This window comes from Euphorbia lathyris, chromosome 2, assembly GCF_963576675.1.
Source record: "Euphorbia lathyris chromosome 2, ddEupLath1.1, whole genome shotgun sequence".
Classification (NCBI taxonomy): Eukaryota; Viridiplantae; Streptophyta; class Magnoliopsida; order Malpighiales; family Euphorbiaceae; genus Euphorbia; species Euphorbia lathyris.
Genome location: NC_088911.1, coordinates 5,276,865 through 5,297,357, shown reverse-complemented (window position 1 = coordinate 5,297,357; position 20,493 = coordinate 5,276,865). Strand labels below are relative to the sequence as shown.

The 20,493-nt window shown below is 37.3% G+C and overlaps 1 protein-coding gene across 1 annotated transcript; it reads right to left on the bottom strand.

Annotated features, from left to right (window-relative positions):
- Positions 1-12,283: 12,283 nt before the first annotated feature.
- LOC136220894 (CRS2-associated factor 1, mitochondrial) lies at positions 12,284-18,640 on the bottom strand. Its single transcript, XM_066008725.1, has 5 exons — positions 17,909-18,640; positions 15,052-15,179; positions 14,644-14,869; positions 14,444-14,571; positions 12,284-13,150 (listed from the first exon to the last, which is right to left on the bottom strand). The coding sequence occupies exons 1-5, from the start codon at positions 18,462-18,464 to the stop codon at positions 12,935-12,937; spliced, it is 1,254 nt and encodes a 417-aa protein (XP_065864797.1). The 5' UTR covers positions 18,465-18,640; the 3' UTR covers positions 12,284-12,934.
- Between the last annotated feature and the right edge of the window lie 1,853 nt (positions 18,641-20,493).

Below are 20,493 nucleotides of genomic sequence, written 5' to 3'. Positions count from 1 at the left end.
GATTAACCAGGACAGGATCAGCATACACCAAGGTAATAAAGAAAAGTTTATTACCAGAAAAGCTCACTTTACTATGAATAAACTATTTATCCATACTAACAATATCGAAATGGACTCGATCTGGCTTCTAGAAAAGCCAAATCTCACCAGCCCGGCCAGTAGCCTCCGATCTAACACAATTCCAGTTCCTAAACTTTTTAACCACCTCATCTGCTTTAACTTCACTAATCTTAGTTTCCATTAAAACAAAACAAGAAGGATTAAACTGTTTAATTAAATCTTTAACATGGATACGGGTAGCCTTGCTAGCCGCTCCTCTAACATTCCAAACCAACAAATCCATAGAAAGGAGGAAAACTGACCCCACCCACTACCCTAAACCAGGTATTTATTAGGGGCTCCTGAGAGCCTTGCCGAGGTACCAGCAGGTCCCCTCTTATCCGACAAAACCATAGAACTATGGATAATTTTCTGCTTACCCTTAGGCTTTTTCATACTAATTTTGTTGACACCCATAGCCTTTCCAATACTAGGCTCAACATAGTAATTAGGAATACTAACCTCATTTAACTTCACCTTCCCTTGAGAAGCCTAAGCTTGGGATCCAATCTGGGCTTCACCTTTGGAAACAAAAGGGGATTAACGGTCTCAACCACATTATTTGATGGTTCAGCAGATTCTAAGCCTGGCATGCTTTGCTCAATGTGTTCGTCAGACTGGTCAGATTCTTGGACCTCCTCAATAGTCAGAGCCCCAAATTTGGACCCTGAAGTGATGACCAAAGCAACCCCAGAATCCTCACTATTTTTTGGGTTAGGCTTCTCCTTGACAACAGGATTAGCAATAGAATGGGTCAGAGTAGACTCAATATTAATGTCAGGGGGACGATTTTGTACAACAGATGGACGAGTCCTTCGTCTAGCCGACCTCTTAGCAACCATCCAGGGGCCAAAATTCCCCCCATCTCCTTGGATCCCTTCAGCTCTTCCATTAACAACCTCAATTACCTCCTCTAACACCTTCTCCCTCTTAGGGCAACCCTCATAAGTATGACCATACATACCACATTCAAAACAAATATTATGTAAACCTTCATACTCAATAAAGTAAACCTTATTATGAACACAAAATTTTGACAAAAGAGGTTTAGCAAGATCAATATCAATACATACTCTTGCAAACTTACCTCTAATACCCCCAATGGTAGTTTTATCCACATGGTGAACCTTCCCAACAAAACCGTCTATCTTATTAAGAAAACTTTCACTATAATATTCGATTGGTAGGCTCGGGAACCTAACCCACGTCAAAATCCTGTTTACCGAGCAATCATGAGGATTAAAATTAGGAACTCATGGCCTTAAGGCCGGAACATGATTAGAAATAATGTATGGACCTCCATTGATCACAACGTTATAATCCCCAACCCGAGTAAATTTAATAACATAGTAGTCATTTTCTAAGTCAGTAATACTGACTTTCACTTTCTTTGCCCACTGAGCCTGGATCCTCTGAGCGAAATAGTTAAAACTAATTCTTTTTCCAAGCACCGTTACTATTAATGAAATCCTCCACTTATCCCTAAGCGCCCGCTTATCAGCTAAGGAAAGTCGGATTACAGGACATAACAGATCATCCTGATCCTCATTCTCTTCATCAGACTCAGAATAAACTTCTTCTGAATCTCCCTCCATAATTACTTCATCTAAACAAGGCTCCTCCTCGACCACTCTCATAACTGTATCCTTCCACGAAACTCTCCCAATTCCAAGGTCAAATTTGTTTTTATTTACCATATCTCCAAATGACCTAGGAGACACAATTGCAACGGCTGGGTTCACGGAGGTAGCCGCGCCCCCTAATTTCTGGCCAACCCTAGAAGTTCCTACCCTACCCGAAACCTCACCGCCCGCCTGAGCCAGGCTAGCGCTCACAGCAGCCCCGCATCCCGCCTGGTCCGCGCTTCCTGCGGCATTAGCCCCGCCCCTCCGCTCCCCAACACCACACAGCTCTCCACCCTCCCGCCTGGCACAGATCGGCACCCACGCTTGCCACTACACCAGCCGCGCCCACCAGATCTACCAGAATTGCTCCCCTACCGACAGCCTCCAAACCAGCGCCAACCCCAAGCACACGCCCCTCACATCCCTGCAAAGCCGAGCGATGGTAAGGGCCATCGCCACCCGCCATCGAACCCCCTAATCCCCTCCCCGCCTCCGATCTCCTTCCTCTCCCTTCCTTTTCTTCATCCGACCCTCTATCACCACCTCCCCCCCATCCCTACCTCCCGATCTGCCCTAAACCGACCCCCTCCCTCACCAGCCGCCACCCTTTTCGACGACCTCTCTCTCACCCGGTTGTCTCTCACCATAAACTCTAGCAGAGCAAGGGAGAAAAAAAATAATTGATGACAATCAAAAACTTCTATTTTATTATAATTTATAATATTGAAGATATAGACTCAATGTTTTTTATCATATTCTATATTGTAATTTTTAATTATTTATTTAAGATATACTATTTTCTGAAATAATTATTATTCTTGTAATATATATATATAAAAGAAAGTTCATGGGCAAGAGAGAAAAAAGTACTATATTTTTTTCATATGATTTGAACTTTTTTAAAGTAAAAAAGAAATATTTAATTATTTATCTCCAAGACAATATTAAAAAGAATCTGAAAAAAGCCTTAAAGAATTGCTTATGTTATCCAATTATAGCTGACGGAAATGACTATAATACCCTCGATTCCCTAGAAATATTTTACTTTACACGAAAAAACACGTTTACGTGTCCGAGTACGTCATTAAAAAAAGCATATGATAAGATGCTATTATTATTACAAAATATAATTGATGGAATTTATTATTAATTAATATGCTCTTTGTTTTTCTAATAATCATTTCGTTTTTTATGGTTTTCTATAAAATAGTCTTTTTACAAAAAAAAAAAAAAAACCTTAACATTTATAGATATGAGTCATTTTATTTCTAACGTTTAAAATAGTGCAATTTTACCCATAGCGTTGACAGACCAAAAGCAATTTTATCCTTAACGTTAGCAAGTTGAGTCAATTTCAGATATTATTATAAAACACATATATTTTATTCTTTATTCTACACCAATTGTATATTAGTTGCTTCTAGAAAAAAAGTTTTTATATTTTTTATGATTTAATATTTAGGTAAATTACACCCATGGCCACTGAACTTTGCTCATTTTAACATTGTGGCCACTGAACTTCAATTCTTAACTGTATGACTATTAAACTTTATACTTTTTAACACCGGTGGCCACTCAACTTTAACCAAGTTTTCAAAATGACCGTTAACGACCTCAAAATAAAAAATATTTAAGAATTAAAGTTGTTCAGAACGATATTTGTCATGAAACCACATTTTTTATTTTCCAAAATCACATTTTTTGGAGCTTTCTCTCTCTAAAAATTCACTTTATCTCCTAACCAAACACCAACTAAATGACCTCAAAACGAAAATTTTCAAGAATTAAAGTTCCTTAGAATATCATTAACTCTTCGAATGTTTTATTTTCAGACCGTCAATGGTCGTTTTGAGGTGTTGAGTGACAACCAGTGTTAAAAAGTGTAAAGTTCAGTGGTCATACTGTTAAGAATTGAAGTCCAGTGACCATAATGTTAAATGGGTAAAGATCAATGGCCATGGGTGTAATTTACCCTTTAATATTTATAAATTCGATAAAATATTTGAATTTTTTTGTCCAACTTTTACAAAAGAAAATACATATTTTTTTTTACGTCTAATTAATCATATGTTTGTGATCTGTTACTAATGAGTGATAAAATAACGGACATGTGAGCTATACTTCTTTCTTTTATTCTTTTTTCGGTCTTAGCAAGAGCGAAAAAGGTTTATCTTGTCCGTAGATCTATAGATCTGCGTCGATGCACAAACAGAAAGGACTCAAATCCGAACGTCCGGAAGAGCCTAAATGATGAATTACAACGGTTTTTCAACGGGATTCGACTTATGAGAAGAATATGATTTCTATGTTTGTTGTATTTGTATTTTTTCTGGTTTTATTGCTCTTGGTAGTTTTTTTTATTGCTCTTTGTACTTTATGTATTGCTCTTTGTAGTCATTTTCTTCCCTTTGTGGGTCTTTGCCTGTATGGGATGGAGGTTTTATTCCTCTTTGTTTCGTGATGTACTTGTATTTTTAAGTTAATGGAATGATTTGTGGTATTTTATCAAAAAAAAAAAAAAGACAATTTGATGAAGGGTAAATTATGCTCATGAGCACTAAACTTTACTCATTTTTATAGTTTGACAACTAAACTTCAAAACTTAACATAAAAGTCACTCAACTTCATACTTTCTAATATTATGGCAACTAAACTTCAATCAACGCCTTAAAATGACAGTTGACGACATCAAAATAAAACATTTCTAAAATTGATTATATTCTAAGCAACTTTAATTCCTCAAATTTTTGTTTTGAGGTCATTTGATGTTGTTTGGTTAGAAAAGAAAATGAATTTTTAAAAAGAGAAAGTTTAGAAATTGTGATTTTGGAAAATAAAAAATGTGGGTTCATGGTAAATATCATTCTAAACAACTTTAATTTTTGAACGTTTCCATTTTGAGGTTGTTAAAGCTTATTTTGAGGCATTAGTTTTAGTTTGGTGGCCATAATGTTAGAAAATGTAAAATTGAGTAGTTTGTTATAATTTGAAATTTAGTGGTTATACTGTGAAAATGAGTAAAGTTCAGTGACCATGGTGTAATTTAACAAAAATAAATCATATGATTTGATTGACTTACAAAAGAGTTTTGTGGTTTAAAAATTAAAAATAGTGGTACGAGGTTTATGAAGTTTGCCGTTAAATGATATGCAAGTCAATTTTTCAATCAAACAATACTTATGGCTTAATTAATTTGAAATATTTGAATTTGCAAACTATACAAAGTACAAACATTTGTTTATAAACTTTGATTTAAAATCTCTAATTTAAACGATTTGAAACACATAAATCAAGTTGGTAAAGAGGTTCTTATCAAATATGTGGTGCAAGTTATCCCTTCATACTGCATGGGTGTTTTCCTTCTTTTTGGTTCGCTTTGTGAAGAGATTCAATGAATTATGAATTCCATATGGTGGGGATCTAAATCGGATGAGCCTAAACACATTCATTGGACTTCTTGGGAGAGATTATGTGTTCGCAAAGAAAATGGTGGCCTGAACTTTCTTCACCTATATTCCTTCAACTTAAACATGTTAGATAAACATGTGCGAAGCCTTATTCAAAATCCTAATGCCTTGTTAGCAAATTTCTCAAAGAAAAATATTTCCATGGAGGGGACTTACTCTTGGTTTCTTCGGGTTCCAACTCGAGCCAAACATGGAGAGGCATTTGGCATTCAGTTCAATATTTGTCGAATGGGTATCGTTGGCGTGTTGGTGATGGAAGGTCCATCTGTATCTATGATGACTCTTAGATCCCATGCGGTTCTTTTCGTGTTACGTCTAGTCATACCTCGTACCCCATTATCCAATATGTTGAAGATCTTTGGCTCACATGTACTACCTACTAGAACAATGCGCTCCTATGTCATCTTTTTAATAATGAGGATTTCTGAGCTATTATGAATTTACCAAGGGGGTTACAGAGGTGGTAGATAGGCTCTGTTGACACTATGACAAGAATGGGATTTATAGGGTCAAGTCAGGTTATCGTGTAACTATTGAAAACCAAAGCTTCAGAGGTCCCAACAACTACCGTATGGAGAGTTGGTTATATTTGTGGAGCCTTCACATCCCGCCTCGTGTTAAAAGATTAAGATAGAAGTTTTGCAACAACTTTCTTCCTTTAAAGGAAAGGTTTTCTTAAAGGCCTCAATGTTGAGAATATCTGCCCGACCTATCAAGAGGAGAGCATGCTTTCTACACTTTTGTTGACTGTAAATTCGCCTTTGATTGTTGGCACCGAGTCGCTTAAATTTGTTTGTCCTGCCAATGGACTCTTTCACAACTTGGTTTGACACTTTAAACCGAAGTCATGACAATCATGTGATTGCAAATTCTTTTATGATCCTTTGGGGTATTTGGCGCCACCGAAACGATGTTGTTTGGAAAAATCTACTAATGTCAGTAAATGTCTCAGTTAGTCTCTCTATTGGCATTCTCATTAAGTACCATGAGGCTCAAGCAAAGTTGTTTCACTCCTTGCCAGCTAGCCCTCCATACCCCTCCGTCAACTATTAGTCCAATCCTCTTGCTGGGTTACTTAAAGCTAATGTTGACCTGACTCTTTTTGTAGCCATATGTGCGATTGGTTTTGTTGTTCGAGACTCTTCTAATTAAGATGTTGGAAGTGGCTCCAAGCTCATTCTTAGAATCCCTAACGTCAAAACTACAAAAGTCATTTGCGTTAAAGAGGTCATATTTTAGCCGACCCTTAATCAATACTCTAATATCACTATGAAGTCCGATTCAAACCTTGATGTTGATGTGCTCACGATCCCTAACCTGTTTACTAGTTGATTTTATTGTTCATAGTTGGTTAGCCATTTCTAACCGTATTGAATGTTGCAGGTTTATCTTTGTTCCTAGACAAACAAACCATGTTGCCCATACCATAGTTCAGATAAGTGAGTTAAATGATAGTCTTTCTTATTAACCTCAAAGTCCTCCTTTTATTTGTTTTTTTAGGCTTGATTTAATGAATTTCTCTTTTTAAAAACTAATATTGTTTCAACGCATCATATCAGAAAAGTCAATATTTTTTTTTGTTACAAGGAAGGCAGAGCCCAAAGCAAAAAGAAAGGAAAAATTATAGAAACCTTATTCTTCTAAATGACATGCCTAGGCGGTCATCCTCAAGAATAGTCTGGAGGCCTACAGGAGGCACATCACACTCATGATAGCCCAACGACCACGTCCCTGCGAAATCTGCCATCCAGTCAGCAGCCTGGTTACCTTCACGAAGCACATGACATACTTTGACATTCCAGTTTTTTTTAGTGAGTAACCTACATTTGTAAATCAGCCATGCTAGGGGGTGCTGCTCCCCCATCGCATCCTCCAATGCTTTAATCATGTCTAGTGAGTCAACTTCGAGCATAATCCACCGGTGCCCTTTAGACCAAACCAAAGACAAACCATAGAAAACTCCCCACAACTCAGCCAATAGCGCGGAGCAGCTTCCCAGATTTGCGTAAAAACCTCCTTTCCATTGCCCATTGTGGTCCCTGATTAGACCTCATGCACACGCCGTCCCTGATTCGCCCTTGCTCGGACCTTTACCCACGGTTCCTCAGGGGGTGCCACTTCACACACTACTCTGCTCGCTGTCCGGCACTAGTTGGAGGGATCTCCTTCAAAGCTGTAACAAATTCTTGCGCCTTAGTGCAAATAAACTCGGCTCGGTTTCCTCTGAACGGCTCCCCTTCGAAGGCATAGCTGTTCCGCCATCTCCAAATCCACCATAGTGCAAAAACAAAAATTGTCTACTAGCTAACTCCCTTTATCAGCGCCTTTTCCTGTAGATTTTGGTTCAGCCACTCCTCACGATCCAACCCGAAGAAGATGGACGCTACGCTGCTCGGTATCATTTCCAGCCAGATCGCTCGGGCCTTCGTACAGTCCCTTAACGCATGTATGGTCGTCTCCGATTGCCCACATTCTTGGCAATCTCCGAAATCTGTCATCATACGCCTAAGGCGCATGGCGTTTGTCATAATGGTACTATGCATAAAAGCCAATATTTTATTATGTTATGTTAACTATAAATCAATATTACATATCACTAAGTTAATATTAGGTGTGCGCACAAAAATCTGTAAAACCAAAAAACCAGAAAATAAGGTTAACCGGAACCGATGGACTAGTGTACGGTTTTTAATTTTAAAAATAGTGGTTAATGGTTACGGTTTTTGTATTTCAAAAACCGCGGTTAACCGAAACCGACCGAATATCAATTAATATTAAAAAATATAAAATATATATTTATTTATATTTATATATAATGGTATAATTTCCCACTTAGAATAAATAAGGGTTAATAACAAAAAAAAAAAATTAATAAGAAACACTAATTATTTTCGGTAACTAAAACTCAATTCATACTACCAATTTGTCAATAATTAGATAATTAGTGAAATTAATAATTCAATCTGTTAATTGTGCTGCTCCCAATCACATCATGCAGGCTTGTAAGCTTCCGGATCCTGTGCTTAATGATCTTGACAAGATTAACCGTAGGTTCCTGTGGGGGGAAGCTGCGGAGGGCAGGAAGATCCATCTTGTGCCTTGGAGTGAGTTTTGCCAGCCTAAAGATTCTGGGGGTCTGGGTATTAGGAAAGCAAAGGACAATAATAAAGTTTTATTAATGAAACTCCTTTGGCGTATGTGGCAAAACCCCTCCTCTCTTTGGGTTCGCCTCCTTTGTGGTAAGTATCGGAAAGATAAAATCTTCGGGGGCCCGAAAGAGAGAGTTGCTAATTGTTCCTTCCTCTGGAAAGGACTTAGTGCTGTGTTTGATGAGTTCTGCTTGGGAGTTGGCCTGGAGGTGGGGAATGGTAAGTCCATTAGTTTCTGGTTTGATAACTGGATTGGGGATAAACCGTTAATTGAGGTGTGTTCTTCCCCCCCGTCTAGTGATATACGCAACTGGAGGATTGCCGATATGGTTGACTCGGAAGGGGACTGGATCTGGTCAAAGTTTGATACTTTCTTTAGCCTTGAGACTCTCCTTAGAATGCGGGGAGTGAAGGTGAGTAATCAAGAGGAAGACTTGGATAGGCACTGTTGGGCGCTGACTAACAATGGAGTTTATTCTTGCAAATCGGCCTTTGAAGCTTTCTCTCTCTTTAGATCTGATCCTCCCTCGGATGTGTGGAAGTCGATTTGGACCCTTAAAGTTCCTTTCCGTATTAGGAGTTTCCTGTGGCTGGGCGTTAAGGACAGGCTTCTTACTAATTCGGATAGGCACAGAAGGCACTTGGCTGATTCTGGAGCTTGCAGTAGATGCAGAGGCCATGTTGAGACTTTGTGCCATGCTCTTAGAGATTGCTCTAATAGTAAAGAGGTTTGGAGGAAAATTCTCCCACACCATATTTTCTCTTCCTTCATGGCACATTCTGAGGTCGACTGGTTCTCTGATGGTGTTAGAGGAAAGTTGCTTCCATACATGGAGCATGGTGACATTTTCTTTGCTATTATCTGTCACCAAGTTTGGAAATGGAGAAACGAGGAGATTTTTGGAGATAAAACTGTTTTTATGACAAACTTAGCTGATTTCTTCTCGAAAAAACTTTTCTCTATTATCGATAGTTTCAAAGGAGAGTCCCTTGCCAGAGCCTCTCAGTGTTGTGATGTCCATCTCGTGGGATGGAGCAGGCCAAAAGAGGGGGTTGTGAAGCTGAATACTGATGGTTCCTGCCTCAGTAACGGTAAGATTGCGGCTGGAGGTGTGCTTAGAGATGTAGGGGGCGTCTGGCTTTCTGGGTTCTCCCAGAATTTAGGGTTGGGTTCTTCCTTTTCTGCGGAGCTCTGGGCTATTCTTACTGGAATCAATCTTGCTAAAAGGCTGGGTGTTAAGAGGCTCTCTGTGGAGTCTGATAATTTGGAAGCAATCAAAATGATTTCTGAGAATCATTCTATGGGTCTTAACAGTCGCAACCTCATCAAAGCTATTATAAGGCTTTGCTCCTCCTTTGAGTTCGTAGAGTTCAGACACATTTTTAGAGAGCAGAATCGTGTTGCTGATTGCTTGGCGGCGGCGGGCCATGAATGGACGTTAGGCGTTACTACCCTTCCTGTTTCCCCTAGTTTCATCTCTCATCTTCTCTTAGAAGATAGGATTGGGGTTAGCTTCCCTAGGCTAATTCCTGGGTAGTTTGTTGTTATTCGTTTTTCTTTTCCTTTTCTACCAAAAAAAAATATACATAAATAGAGTTTAGTTGGTAAAGCCCGAGGAATAATAATTTAGTCCAAAAAAATAAACATAGTAATTTGATGTTGTAAAGAGTTGTTGTAAAAGGAAGTTTGGTTTACCTTTTGTTTGTTGTTACAATTTGTTGCTTTTTTGTTGTTGTGATTTTTTGCTTTTGGAAAAAGCTACTTTTCAAATATAAAAGACATATAGTAATTTTCTAACCAAACAACTAAAACTCTCATTTTTAATATGAAAAGGCAAATATGAGATAAAAATTGAGTAAACAAAAAATCTCCGACGTGTTCAATCCATAGTCTATAGTTCAGACAGACACAATGTACTCACATCTCCATCTCTGTTGTTAATTTCTTCAACTCATCATTGACCTATCATTCCACTTACAATAAAAATTAGAATTCTCTTATTGTTTTTATTTTTTATTTACTAATGGTTAGAAACCGAAATAAAAGGTTAACCGACAGAAATAATTGGCTAACCGATTAGTGATTAACCGAATTTAATGGACTAGTGTACAATTATTATTTTTAAAAAACCGATTAAATGATTAACCGACCAAATTAACTTTAATGGACTGGTTAACCAACCACATGTACCTAGTTAATATATCACGTTAGCAATTTGTTACATTGTGCCACGATATAAAATCAATGTATCACGACATTTTTTTTTTTTGAAGCATGTATCACGACATTGTTAATCAAATTTATTATATATACATAAATATTTATTGCTAATTGTATAAAATAAATGCCTATTCAGAAAAAACACTTGAGCTTTTTCTAATTTTATATACAAATTGATTAAAATCACAAATAACGTGCCATTCATCATCATCAATATTTTATGTATAATCACAAGTGGAAACCACATCAGCATGAATCATATTGGAAACACCTTAATATCTTCTTGTTCTTGTTCAAAAATAATAATCAGGGGCGGAACCAGGGGTTGGGGCTCCAGCCCCGGTCGGCCGTCCGAGAATTTAGATTTTTTTTTTCTAGTAATGGTGTCTCGTAATATTTTGGAGAGAATTATATTGACTCTATGTAGTATTATATTAATGTTTAAAGGTAGATGAGATGGTTAAAGATGCTTGCTTTTATTTGAGAGATCTTGTGTTTGATTCCCTTCAACCTCATTTTCTTGTAAAAAGTTTTTATTTTTAAATTGACTCTTTATTTGTATTTTCATAACACTTTTGAATTCATTTTTAATATGTCTTTACCATTAAAAAAAATAAACATATTTAATATTCAATTAGTTCAATGCTAGTTTCTAAAAAAATGATAATATTTTTACAGTTTTAATGCGTTGGAGGCTAAAAAAATTTTGCCCAGCCCTAACGAGTTGGATTTTGAAAATTTACCATCAACCGTACAGTTAATTTTGAATTTTTTTTTTAACGTTTTGAAATTTATTTTATTGATATGTTTGAACCCCGGGTCATTCAGGGTCCTGATTCCGCCACTGATAATAATAATATTATTATATACAAAGAGAAAGTTTGGACATACCAATTCTATGCTAGACAGAACACTGTAACTCATGTGCTACTCACGTGCCAAAATCATGGCAATTATAATTGGTGCAAGGTGGAGATGGAGATTTTTTTTTCTATTTACGCTTCCATTGGAACAATTTTGTCCTTTATATAAAAAATTTACAAAACTGGGAAAAAAAATTTGAGAGAAAATTTCAAAATTTGGCCTAAACGGATGACGCATTCCCCCCGATCCATGGTGGGAACAGATGGCGCATTCCCCCCGACCTATGGCGGGAACGATGGCGCATCTGCCCCCACCATGGGCCGGGGGGAATGCGCCATCCGTTCCCGCCGTGGGCCGGGGGGAATGTGCCATCCATTTAGATCAAATTTTGAAAAATGCAAAATTCTCCAATTTTTAGTGACGAAATCGTTTAATTTTTTGTGACGAAAAATGCAAAATTCTCCTATTTTTTATGACGAAAAATGCAAAAGCGCCATGAAAAATGTGTATTATTTTCATTAGTTCTTTGATAAAAAAATATAAATTTTAATGTTTCCAACTCGTAATCATCCAATTTCGGGGTTTAGGTTGTCACACTCACACATCAATTATTTTCATAATTTCAATTATTGTTGTTCGGGTTTATGATTTTAGAGAGAGAATTTTCAATTTTTGATCAAAATTATGAGAAGGGCAAAAAAGTCCAATGAAAACGGTGATAAGTAATTTGGGGGCCGGTAGTTAGCAGCTCACAAAAATAAATGGAGATTTTATGCTCCGATTCAGATGAATCCCCATCAAGAATGCTTAATCCAAACCCTGTTTGCAACACTAGAAAAATAATAATAGTGTCAAATAGATCACGTTAAGCAAATCATCTCGTATTAGAAATTGATAGTCGTATCCCAAAAGTAAAAGTCTTCGTTGTACTAAAATAATTCCTAACTTCAAACTAATAATTACCATATTTACAAGCCTATATTCACCAATCCAATCAACTACTACATATTTCAAATTACAGGTCAAAATTGCCCCTGAGGTTGGCAGATAATATCAATTTAGCCCAAATCGAAGTTCAGGTATCAACTAAGAAATTAGCAAAAATTGACAAATTTCCTCAAAATAAGTATTTTAATACCTAAAAGTTTGTCAAAATTGGGCTAATTTGTCGAGTTTTGTCAACTTCGAGACTGAGTTAATATCTAAACTTAAATTTGGGCTAAACCGAACATGCCTGTCAACTTCAGGGACAAAACGAAATCTATTCTGATACGTTCATCCACTTCACATCGCATTTCAACATATTTCCCACTTTTTCTTCAACAATTCTCCATTACCCTTGTTTGGAGAGGAAGATTGGAATCACAATGCTACCCACTCGTGTTGTTCTTCGAATGGTCGATATTTATACTCTGCTGAGAATTCCAGAACTTCCAAATTCGAAAACACAGGAAAATCCAGGCTTGTAATAGATACGAACACCAGGGGTTATTAAGCAGTTGAAAGTAATTACTCATCATCATCACCAGAGAAGTACTCCTGCTGCTTATGGTTGATCTCATCTGTAGGGCACGTATCTTCACTACAAATGAAATCACTCTCAGCATCGTCGAAAGATGCCCTGTCAATAAAATGCTGTTCATCTTCTCGTGGCTTATAATCCTTCCCTCTCCATACGACTATCTGCTCCTTCTCGAATGTCACAGGAATACAAGGAACCAAATCCTGTAACAATATAACCAAAGCAAACATATATGCTGAGAATCAAACTTGCATACAATGTAGCCATTCAGAATATGTTTTATTACATGAAAGAAGCAACAAAAAGACATGATGCAATTGCGCAAGTCGATTTTTGAAGGTAATTTGCCAAATTCGCACTTACATACCCTGAGAAGTTATTGGAATTAAAGGTTAAAATTGCCCCTAAATTTGACAGGCGGGATCAATTTAGCCCCAATCGAATTTTAGATATCAGCTCAGTTCTAAACTTGACAAATTAGCCCAAGTACCATCAGCACCTCCGCTCATGACTGGGAGAAACAAATAAGCAACTGCATCCTAACAAAGGGGGCATACATATACACACACATATATATAGAGTGACGGATCCAGGATTCAATTACAAGGAGTGCTTGTGGTGGTCTCTCATGATTTATGGATGCTAAATTGATATTTTTTGGGTATTTTACATAAAATAAATAAATAAAGCACCATACACAGTTTCTATCGAATTTTCGGCGTTTTCCGGTTACTAGTGGGCGCTCAAGCCCACCTAGCTCTCCCCTGGATCCGTCCAGGGATATATATCTATATATATTTGATATTAGAAATCAGTTCTTGTGCACAAAACCCTAAATTCTTGAAGAAAATCCTTTTACAATACTATTAACTTAATTTTTACTTCAAATCCTATGAAAATACTAGAATTCTTAACCTGATATTAGAGTTTAGGGTTTGATGGACAACTGATTTATAATACCAAATATATATATGCCCACTTCGTTAGGATGTTGAGACTTAGCTTTTTGTTTATCACAGTCAAGAGCGTCTCTAACACGGAGAGGAGCTGCTTGTAATTGGGTAATTTGTCAAATATTCTCACATTTAGGGCAGAATTTATACCTAAAATTCGATTGAGTTAAATTGAACCCGCCTGTCACTTTTAGGGGCCATTTTTTACCCTTTATTTGAAATTACTGGAAGCACAAATACCAAATTTACAGGGACTGTTTGTTGCACGGTTGACTAGTTGAAATCATTGGATCACTAATGGGAGGGGTGGATCAGGGGTTTAGGGGGGCTTGAGCACACACTGGTCGTCAGAAACCATCGAAAATTCTATAGAAACTGTGAACAAGGTTTTAGCTTTGTATGTAAAAACACTAAAAAAAATATCAATTTAGCACCCATAAATCACGAACCCTCTCTCAGTTACTTCTGGTCCGACACTGTCTGTAATCACTTCTTGTAAAAGAAACACAGATAGACAAGGAATCGGGGCGAATTCAAACTTACCCTTAGTTTGCAGCCGATTTTCTTGTAATCACTTCTCTCAAGTCCCTGACAGTCGATTCGAACCAGCTCACTGACTACAAAAGCATCCCTGACCATAGGTACCAAACTAGCATAATAACCGTTTTTGGCTGCAATACAACGAGCAGAATTAGCAAGTACATACCATTAAGTACTAAGAACGAGATAGAAAATGAAAATACCAAGTTTTGTTAAAGCAGGAACAGCTAGTCCTCTCTTCCTCATTTCCTTCGTTTCTGCAATGCTCAGACCCTCGATTGTAGTTTTGATAAGCCTCGGATACACTGGTTCGTGTGGTCTCCATAGCATTAACGGAATCACAGGCCTTTTCCGGGGATTATAGTTTCTGCCCCTGTATAATACCAATGTACCTCCATGTCTGTGGATGATCTTCCCAAAGGTTTTCTCCTGCAGTTGATGGGAAAAACTTAAAATGAAACTGAAAGTCTGAAACTTCACTTAAATGGAAAATAACGGGTGTGGAGAACCAGATATTCCTCTGCATCATATATGAAACTTAATTTCACGAGTATCCGCAAACCATGGTGCAAAACTCATAAGAAGTGACATGTTTAAAATAAAGAAGGTACCTCAAGCTGAGTGCAAACATTTTTCATATCAACGGTGGGAACTCCTAGACACTTAATCCTGACTGCTTCAACAAATTTCCAATGATTATGAATGTCATTCAGCATGTTGTGCGTCAAACCATCTCTTCCTACCGAAAAAAAAGACGAGCCTTAAAATAAGTCAAAAGAAATACAGATTAACATACAATCAGCTATAACAGGCAAATCAAGTTCAAGCAAATGATATCACATTACTTTGGTACAGAGCAATAAAAATAAAAAGTACAGAAGCTGCCAAATGAAATTGACATTAAAGCACTTTGTTCAATAAGCACTAATATCTAGTCTTGATCTATAGAGCTTCAAGCTTCAATGAGGTCAATGAACAAAAATTTGCCCCAAAAAACTAACCATTCAGCATTATTTCCTCAATTTTCTTCTGGCTTAGTTCCTAACATATGCAAAAATCACGTGTTTTTGCAACTGGAGGAGAGCATATGATGTATGATCCAATGATCAAGGATCTTTACAAAGAACTAACAAAAGATATGATTTTCATACTTGTTCTCTTTAGCAGGTTTTACTCTGTAGCAGACACTTTCCAAGGAATCATTTATAATTATACAACATTGTTTATGCGATAAATAAGAGTATCGATGATCTAATAGACTTGTAAAGAAAGAGAAGAAACTATTGATTAATAAGTTGTAAGAATATCTAGAAGACCTCATATTTGTATGTATTTGAACTTCCTACTCGATTAAAAAATATACAAGAAATTACTATATAATCAGTTTTATTCTTAAAAAAATAACACCCTGCAAATGTGATTAAGCTGAATGGAACCTTACAGACTATGTTAGGTGGAAATGAAAATGGATACGGAAACTGAAACAGACATCAAGAAATAAAATTTCTAAAAAACATAGGAAATGGAAACATGGGAAGATGTGTAAAAGGGCGGCCCGGTGCACTACGCGTACCTGCTAAGCGAGGGTCCAGGGAAGGGTCCCACCACAAGGGTGTATTGGGGGCAAGAATATATTTTTAATTATAAAAATTATAATTTATATGGATGTTTAATACACTAATGAGTCACCTCAAAAAAGAGGGTTTTATTAGTAGAAGACTATGTTGCACTGAAACAGACAGCGGGAAAGTTATTTCTAAAAAAGGAAAAAGAAACGGAAACGGAAACAGAAACATGGAAAAGCTAATGAAGAAGAGTTTCCCCGCAACATAGGTAGAAGATGATCTAAATAGGCCTAATACATCAACAGCTCCCTGAACTTGTCCAAAATAGTAGATTGACTCCCTGAACTTTGCAAATGTCTCATCAGCTCCCTAAACTTGTCCATAAAAATAGATTAGCTTCCTGAACTTTGCAAGTGTCTCACTAACTCCCCAAACTTGCTTATTCTGTAACAATTAAATACAAAAACCATAATACTAACTCTCGATCCTCATCCATTCAATCTTTCAAACCTGCAACACTAACTCTTATAATAGGTTGAAAGGTAGGAGAAACGAAAAATTACCTCTCGAATAGATGAAGACGTATTTTTAGAATTTAGGTTTAATAAGTTATTGTATTTAGTTGTTACAGAATAAACAAGTTTGGGGAGTTGGTGAGACACTTGTAAAGTTCAGGGAGCTAATCTACTTTTATGGACAAGTTTAGGGAGCTGGTGATACGAAATAAGCAAGTTTAAGGAGCAGGTGAGACACTTGCAAAGTTAAGGGAGTCAATCTACTATTTTGGAAAAGTTCAAGGAGCTGGTAATGTATTAAGCCATCTAAATATTAAGGATTTATTGAACATGTAAATTAGCATTGATCTGCTTCTCAAAATACTTCTGAAAATAGATTACATTCTAGGAAACGACTTCCCAATTTTCTTAAATTACTGAAACGTGAGTTGGAACCTTTCGCCGAAGTTTCAGACAATTTCAATCTCCAAAATGTTTCCAGCGAAATCCTTTAAAATCAAAGTGTTTGTGCAACATAGCTTTACAGAAGCTCGATACCATAAACAATCTATCTTTCCAACTATATCCAGATGAGAGAGTACAATTTGGTAGGCTTCTGGACAACCATTCATACTTACTAATCATTATATCATCATTCTAACAATTGCAACCATCTATATTATCTAAACTTAAATCCCACATTACCACACAACATATTTGTCAAATCGAGATTCGACTCGTGAATCTAAATCCACATTTTGTGAATCGTGAATTGTAAAATTCAGTTCAAGTTCATAGTACTATATATAAAAAAATATACATATACCATATTAAACTCAAAATATTATAAAAAATTAGTGTAGAATTGCAATTTTAATGTCAAAAAGAAATCATATCAACAAATTACTTCAAATTCAAATCTAATGCAAATGCAATCCTAACAAAACTAGTTCACAAATCGGACTCTGTTAAATAACTTAGTGGAGGAGAGTTTGAGCTTCTGACTCAGGTTTTTTGCCTTGTTGTCAACTTGATAATGATCAAATGGAACTAGTTTGAGTTGATAACTTGATAAATAACAATCAGAGTAAGTTTAGTAGTTAGTGTTGTCGAAGTTTTTTATGGAAGGCGATGAGGATCCACCTCAAAATAGAGCTTAATTGTGAATGGTAAGCTTTGTTATAATTTAGATTTGCCTTATAGATTCGGATTGAGATAGAGCAAAATTGAATGGAATCCTAGGTTTAGAATCACAAATAGTAAGATTCTAAAAACTATGCCACACAGTTCAGTATACAGAATTCAAGGCCTGAAACAACAAGTACAATCCAGAGATTCCAGAAATGCAAACAAGATTTCATTGCTAAGGATTCCAATTAAGGCCTAAAATTAAATAAGAAAATGTGTACCGAGGTTAATTTGTTTCTTGCTTCTATTCCTCTGACAACTTTCAGCCAAAATCTTCCTCTCAGCATTGTTAAGCGGCTCTCCTTGAATTTCCTCTCTCATTACCCTCCTCTTCTCCTCCAGATCGGGAACCTCTTGTACGTCCACCGATTTCACCTTCGGCTCGACGACCGGAGCACAAACTCCAGTCCATACCCGATCCAAACGTCCTGGACCGAAAGGCGAGTATTTAGGCTCCCTAACTCCAATGGGCCTCACAACGGGACTGCTTTCAGTGTAACTATACCGGAAATCAAAAGGAAGATCGGAGCGTGTAGGCTTCGAGGCCGTCCGGTCGAACGAGGAAGGTGGACGGTATGGAGGCTTTTGCTTTTTCCTGGGTTTCGGAATGGGGTTCTGAGGTTTTTGGGGAGAGAGAGAGGCTGGGGGTTTAAAGGAGTAATGATCATGGAGTTTTGAAAAGGAGGAGGAGGTGGAAGAGAAATGTCGAGCAATCTGCCCAAGCAGAAGCGACGTACACGGCGGTTTACGGCGGGAGATGCGAGTGAGAACGAACATCAAAGTTCAATCGCCGATTCGGAATTAGGGTTTAAGGCTGTTGCCAGTTACTCGGAAACTTGCAGAAATATGAGATGGCGGGGGATTTTTGGTCAAGTAATCAAACAAGGTAGTGACAAGGAAAAACTAAGATCAATTTTCAAATTTTTTAAGCAAAAACAAAATTTTATTATTGAAAGTGAGAATAGTCAGAGTAAACTCATGGTTATAAACAGCTAATGAAATTGACACTAATATTATTTAAAGAAGCGATAAGGTATCAAAATAAATCTATGTTTTTTGAAAAAGTATCAATTCAGGCTCAACATACAAAATAGGCTTAACGTTTAAAAAATGGTATCAATTTAGGTCTCGATAATGGAACGCGATAAGTCATTGATATTACTTCGTTAAGTTCTGTCAATTGTACGTGGAGGGAGAAATCAGAACTTAACGGAGTAATAGGAATGACGTGTCCAATCTATAACCGAGGTTTAAATTATACTCTTTTGCAAACGTTAAACCTATATTAGTGCTATTTTGTACGTGAAGATTAAATTGATATTTTTCCAAAAACCATATGCCTATTTTGGTACCTTATCCCTTTAAAGAACTTAATAGAGATTTGCACTCTTCTAATATAAAACCATAAGCAGTCCTAAAAGATTATTCCCTAAAATGATTAACTACCGTAGCAGCATTTGATTCAATCTCACATCTTCCCAAATCTTTGTTTTTAAACCAACTCAACGCTTTTCTTATACCCACTGCTTCTTCATCTCTGACTTGATAGTTGTTTGGGAGAAGCTTAAAAAACGCAGCACAGAACTGGCCTTCACTATTGCGAAACACAGCTATAGACACCGAGTCGGAGGACCTGTGACGAAAACTCACGATAAACGGTCAAGTCGGTTGATTCCATTAATTAGAAAATTTAAAAATAAACAGAAAAGCCCGGAGATCCGGCACTTGAAAGCCCCGCTAACAAAGTCGGCGTCTCCTGTGTGAGGTCGGGCACGTTCACTGTTACGACAGTGAGCGATAAGGCCCCGGAGGCCGAGCGTCGGCCGGTGAGCGACGAATGACGCTCCCAGCAGCGATCGTCGCTCCGTAAACCACGGTGCGCGGCACGTCGGGCGTCCGTCCGGCGTGCCGAGCGTCGGACGTCGCCCGTCGGAGAGGGGGCGTCGCCCGTCGAGCGTCGGGCGTGGCCTGACGCACGGTCAACATCGCTCGACGGCCGTTCGGCGACCGCCCGGCCGTGTCGGGCATCGCCTGGCCGTCGTCGGGTGGACGCCCAACCTGTTTTGGGCGTCGCCCAACTCCCGTCGGGTGACGCCCAAAACTTTTTGGGTGCATTTGAAAGAGAGGAGGGATTTTGGAGCTTCTCACTCTAGAAAATTATTTTTAGAGAGAGAAAGTGAATTTTTGGGAGAAAACATTTTTTTTCCTAAAAAAATCCAAATTTCCTAAAAGTTTAATATTTTATCAAAACACCAAAAAATCATAACTCGTGGAATCGACCGACATCAAGCCGTCAATACCAATCTTGAGGTATTATCCGAGGACTAGACTCGTTTTATTTATTTCATCTATTTATTTTATTTATAGTCTTGTTTCTTTCTTTCTTTATTTAATTATTTATTTATCACATTTATTTATTTCCCCGTATTTATTTAATTCCCGTCTCGTATTAAATAAACATTTTGTTTTGTTTTGAAATAAAAACCTCGTTTTAAAATCCCAACACGAACCGTGACCCGATTTAAGGGTATTTCGGGATTAAAACGTCGTAAATATAGAATTTAGAAAAGCTTTCTTAAATTAATGTTTTGAAATAAAACATCGTTTTGGGAGGCTCTGTTATAGACTATGACCCGATTTGGGTAGTTCGGGGACCAAAATGATAGAATAGATCTAATCTAAAGCTTTTTAATAAATCTGGAAACTGTTGGAGTAGTTCTTTAATTTTCCATTTTCTGTCACTAATAGCTGTTTAGCGACGGAATATCCGTCGCTAAAGCTGCTGGAATTTTAAAAAGTCTATTTT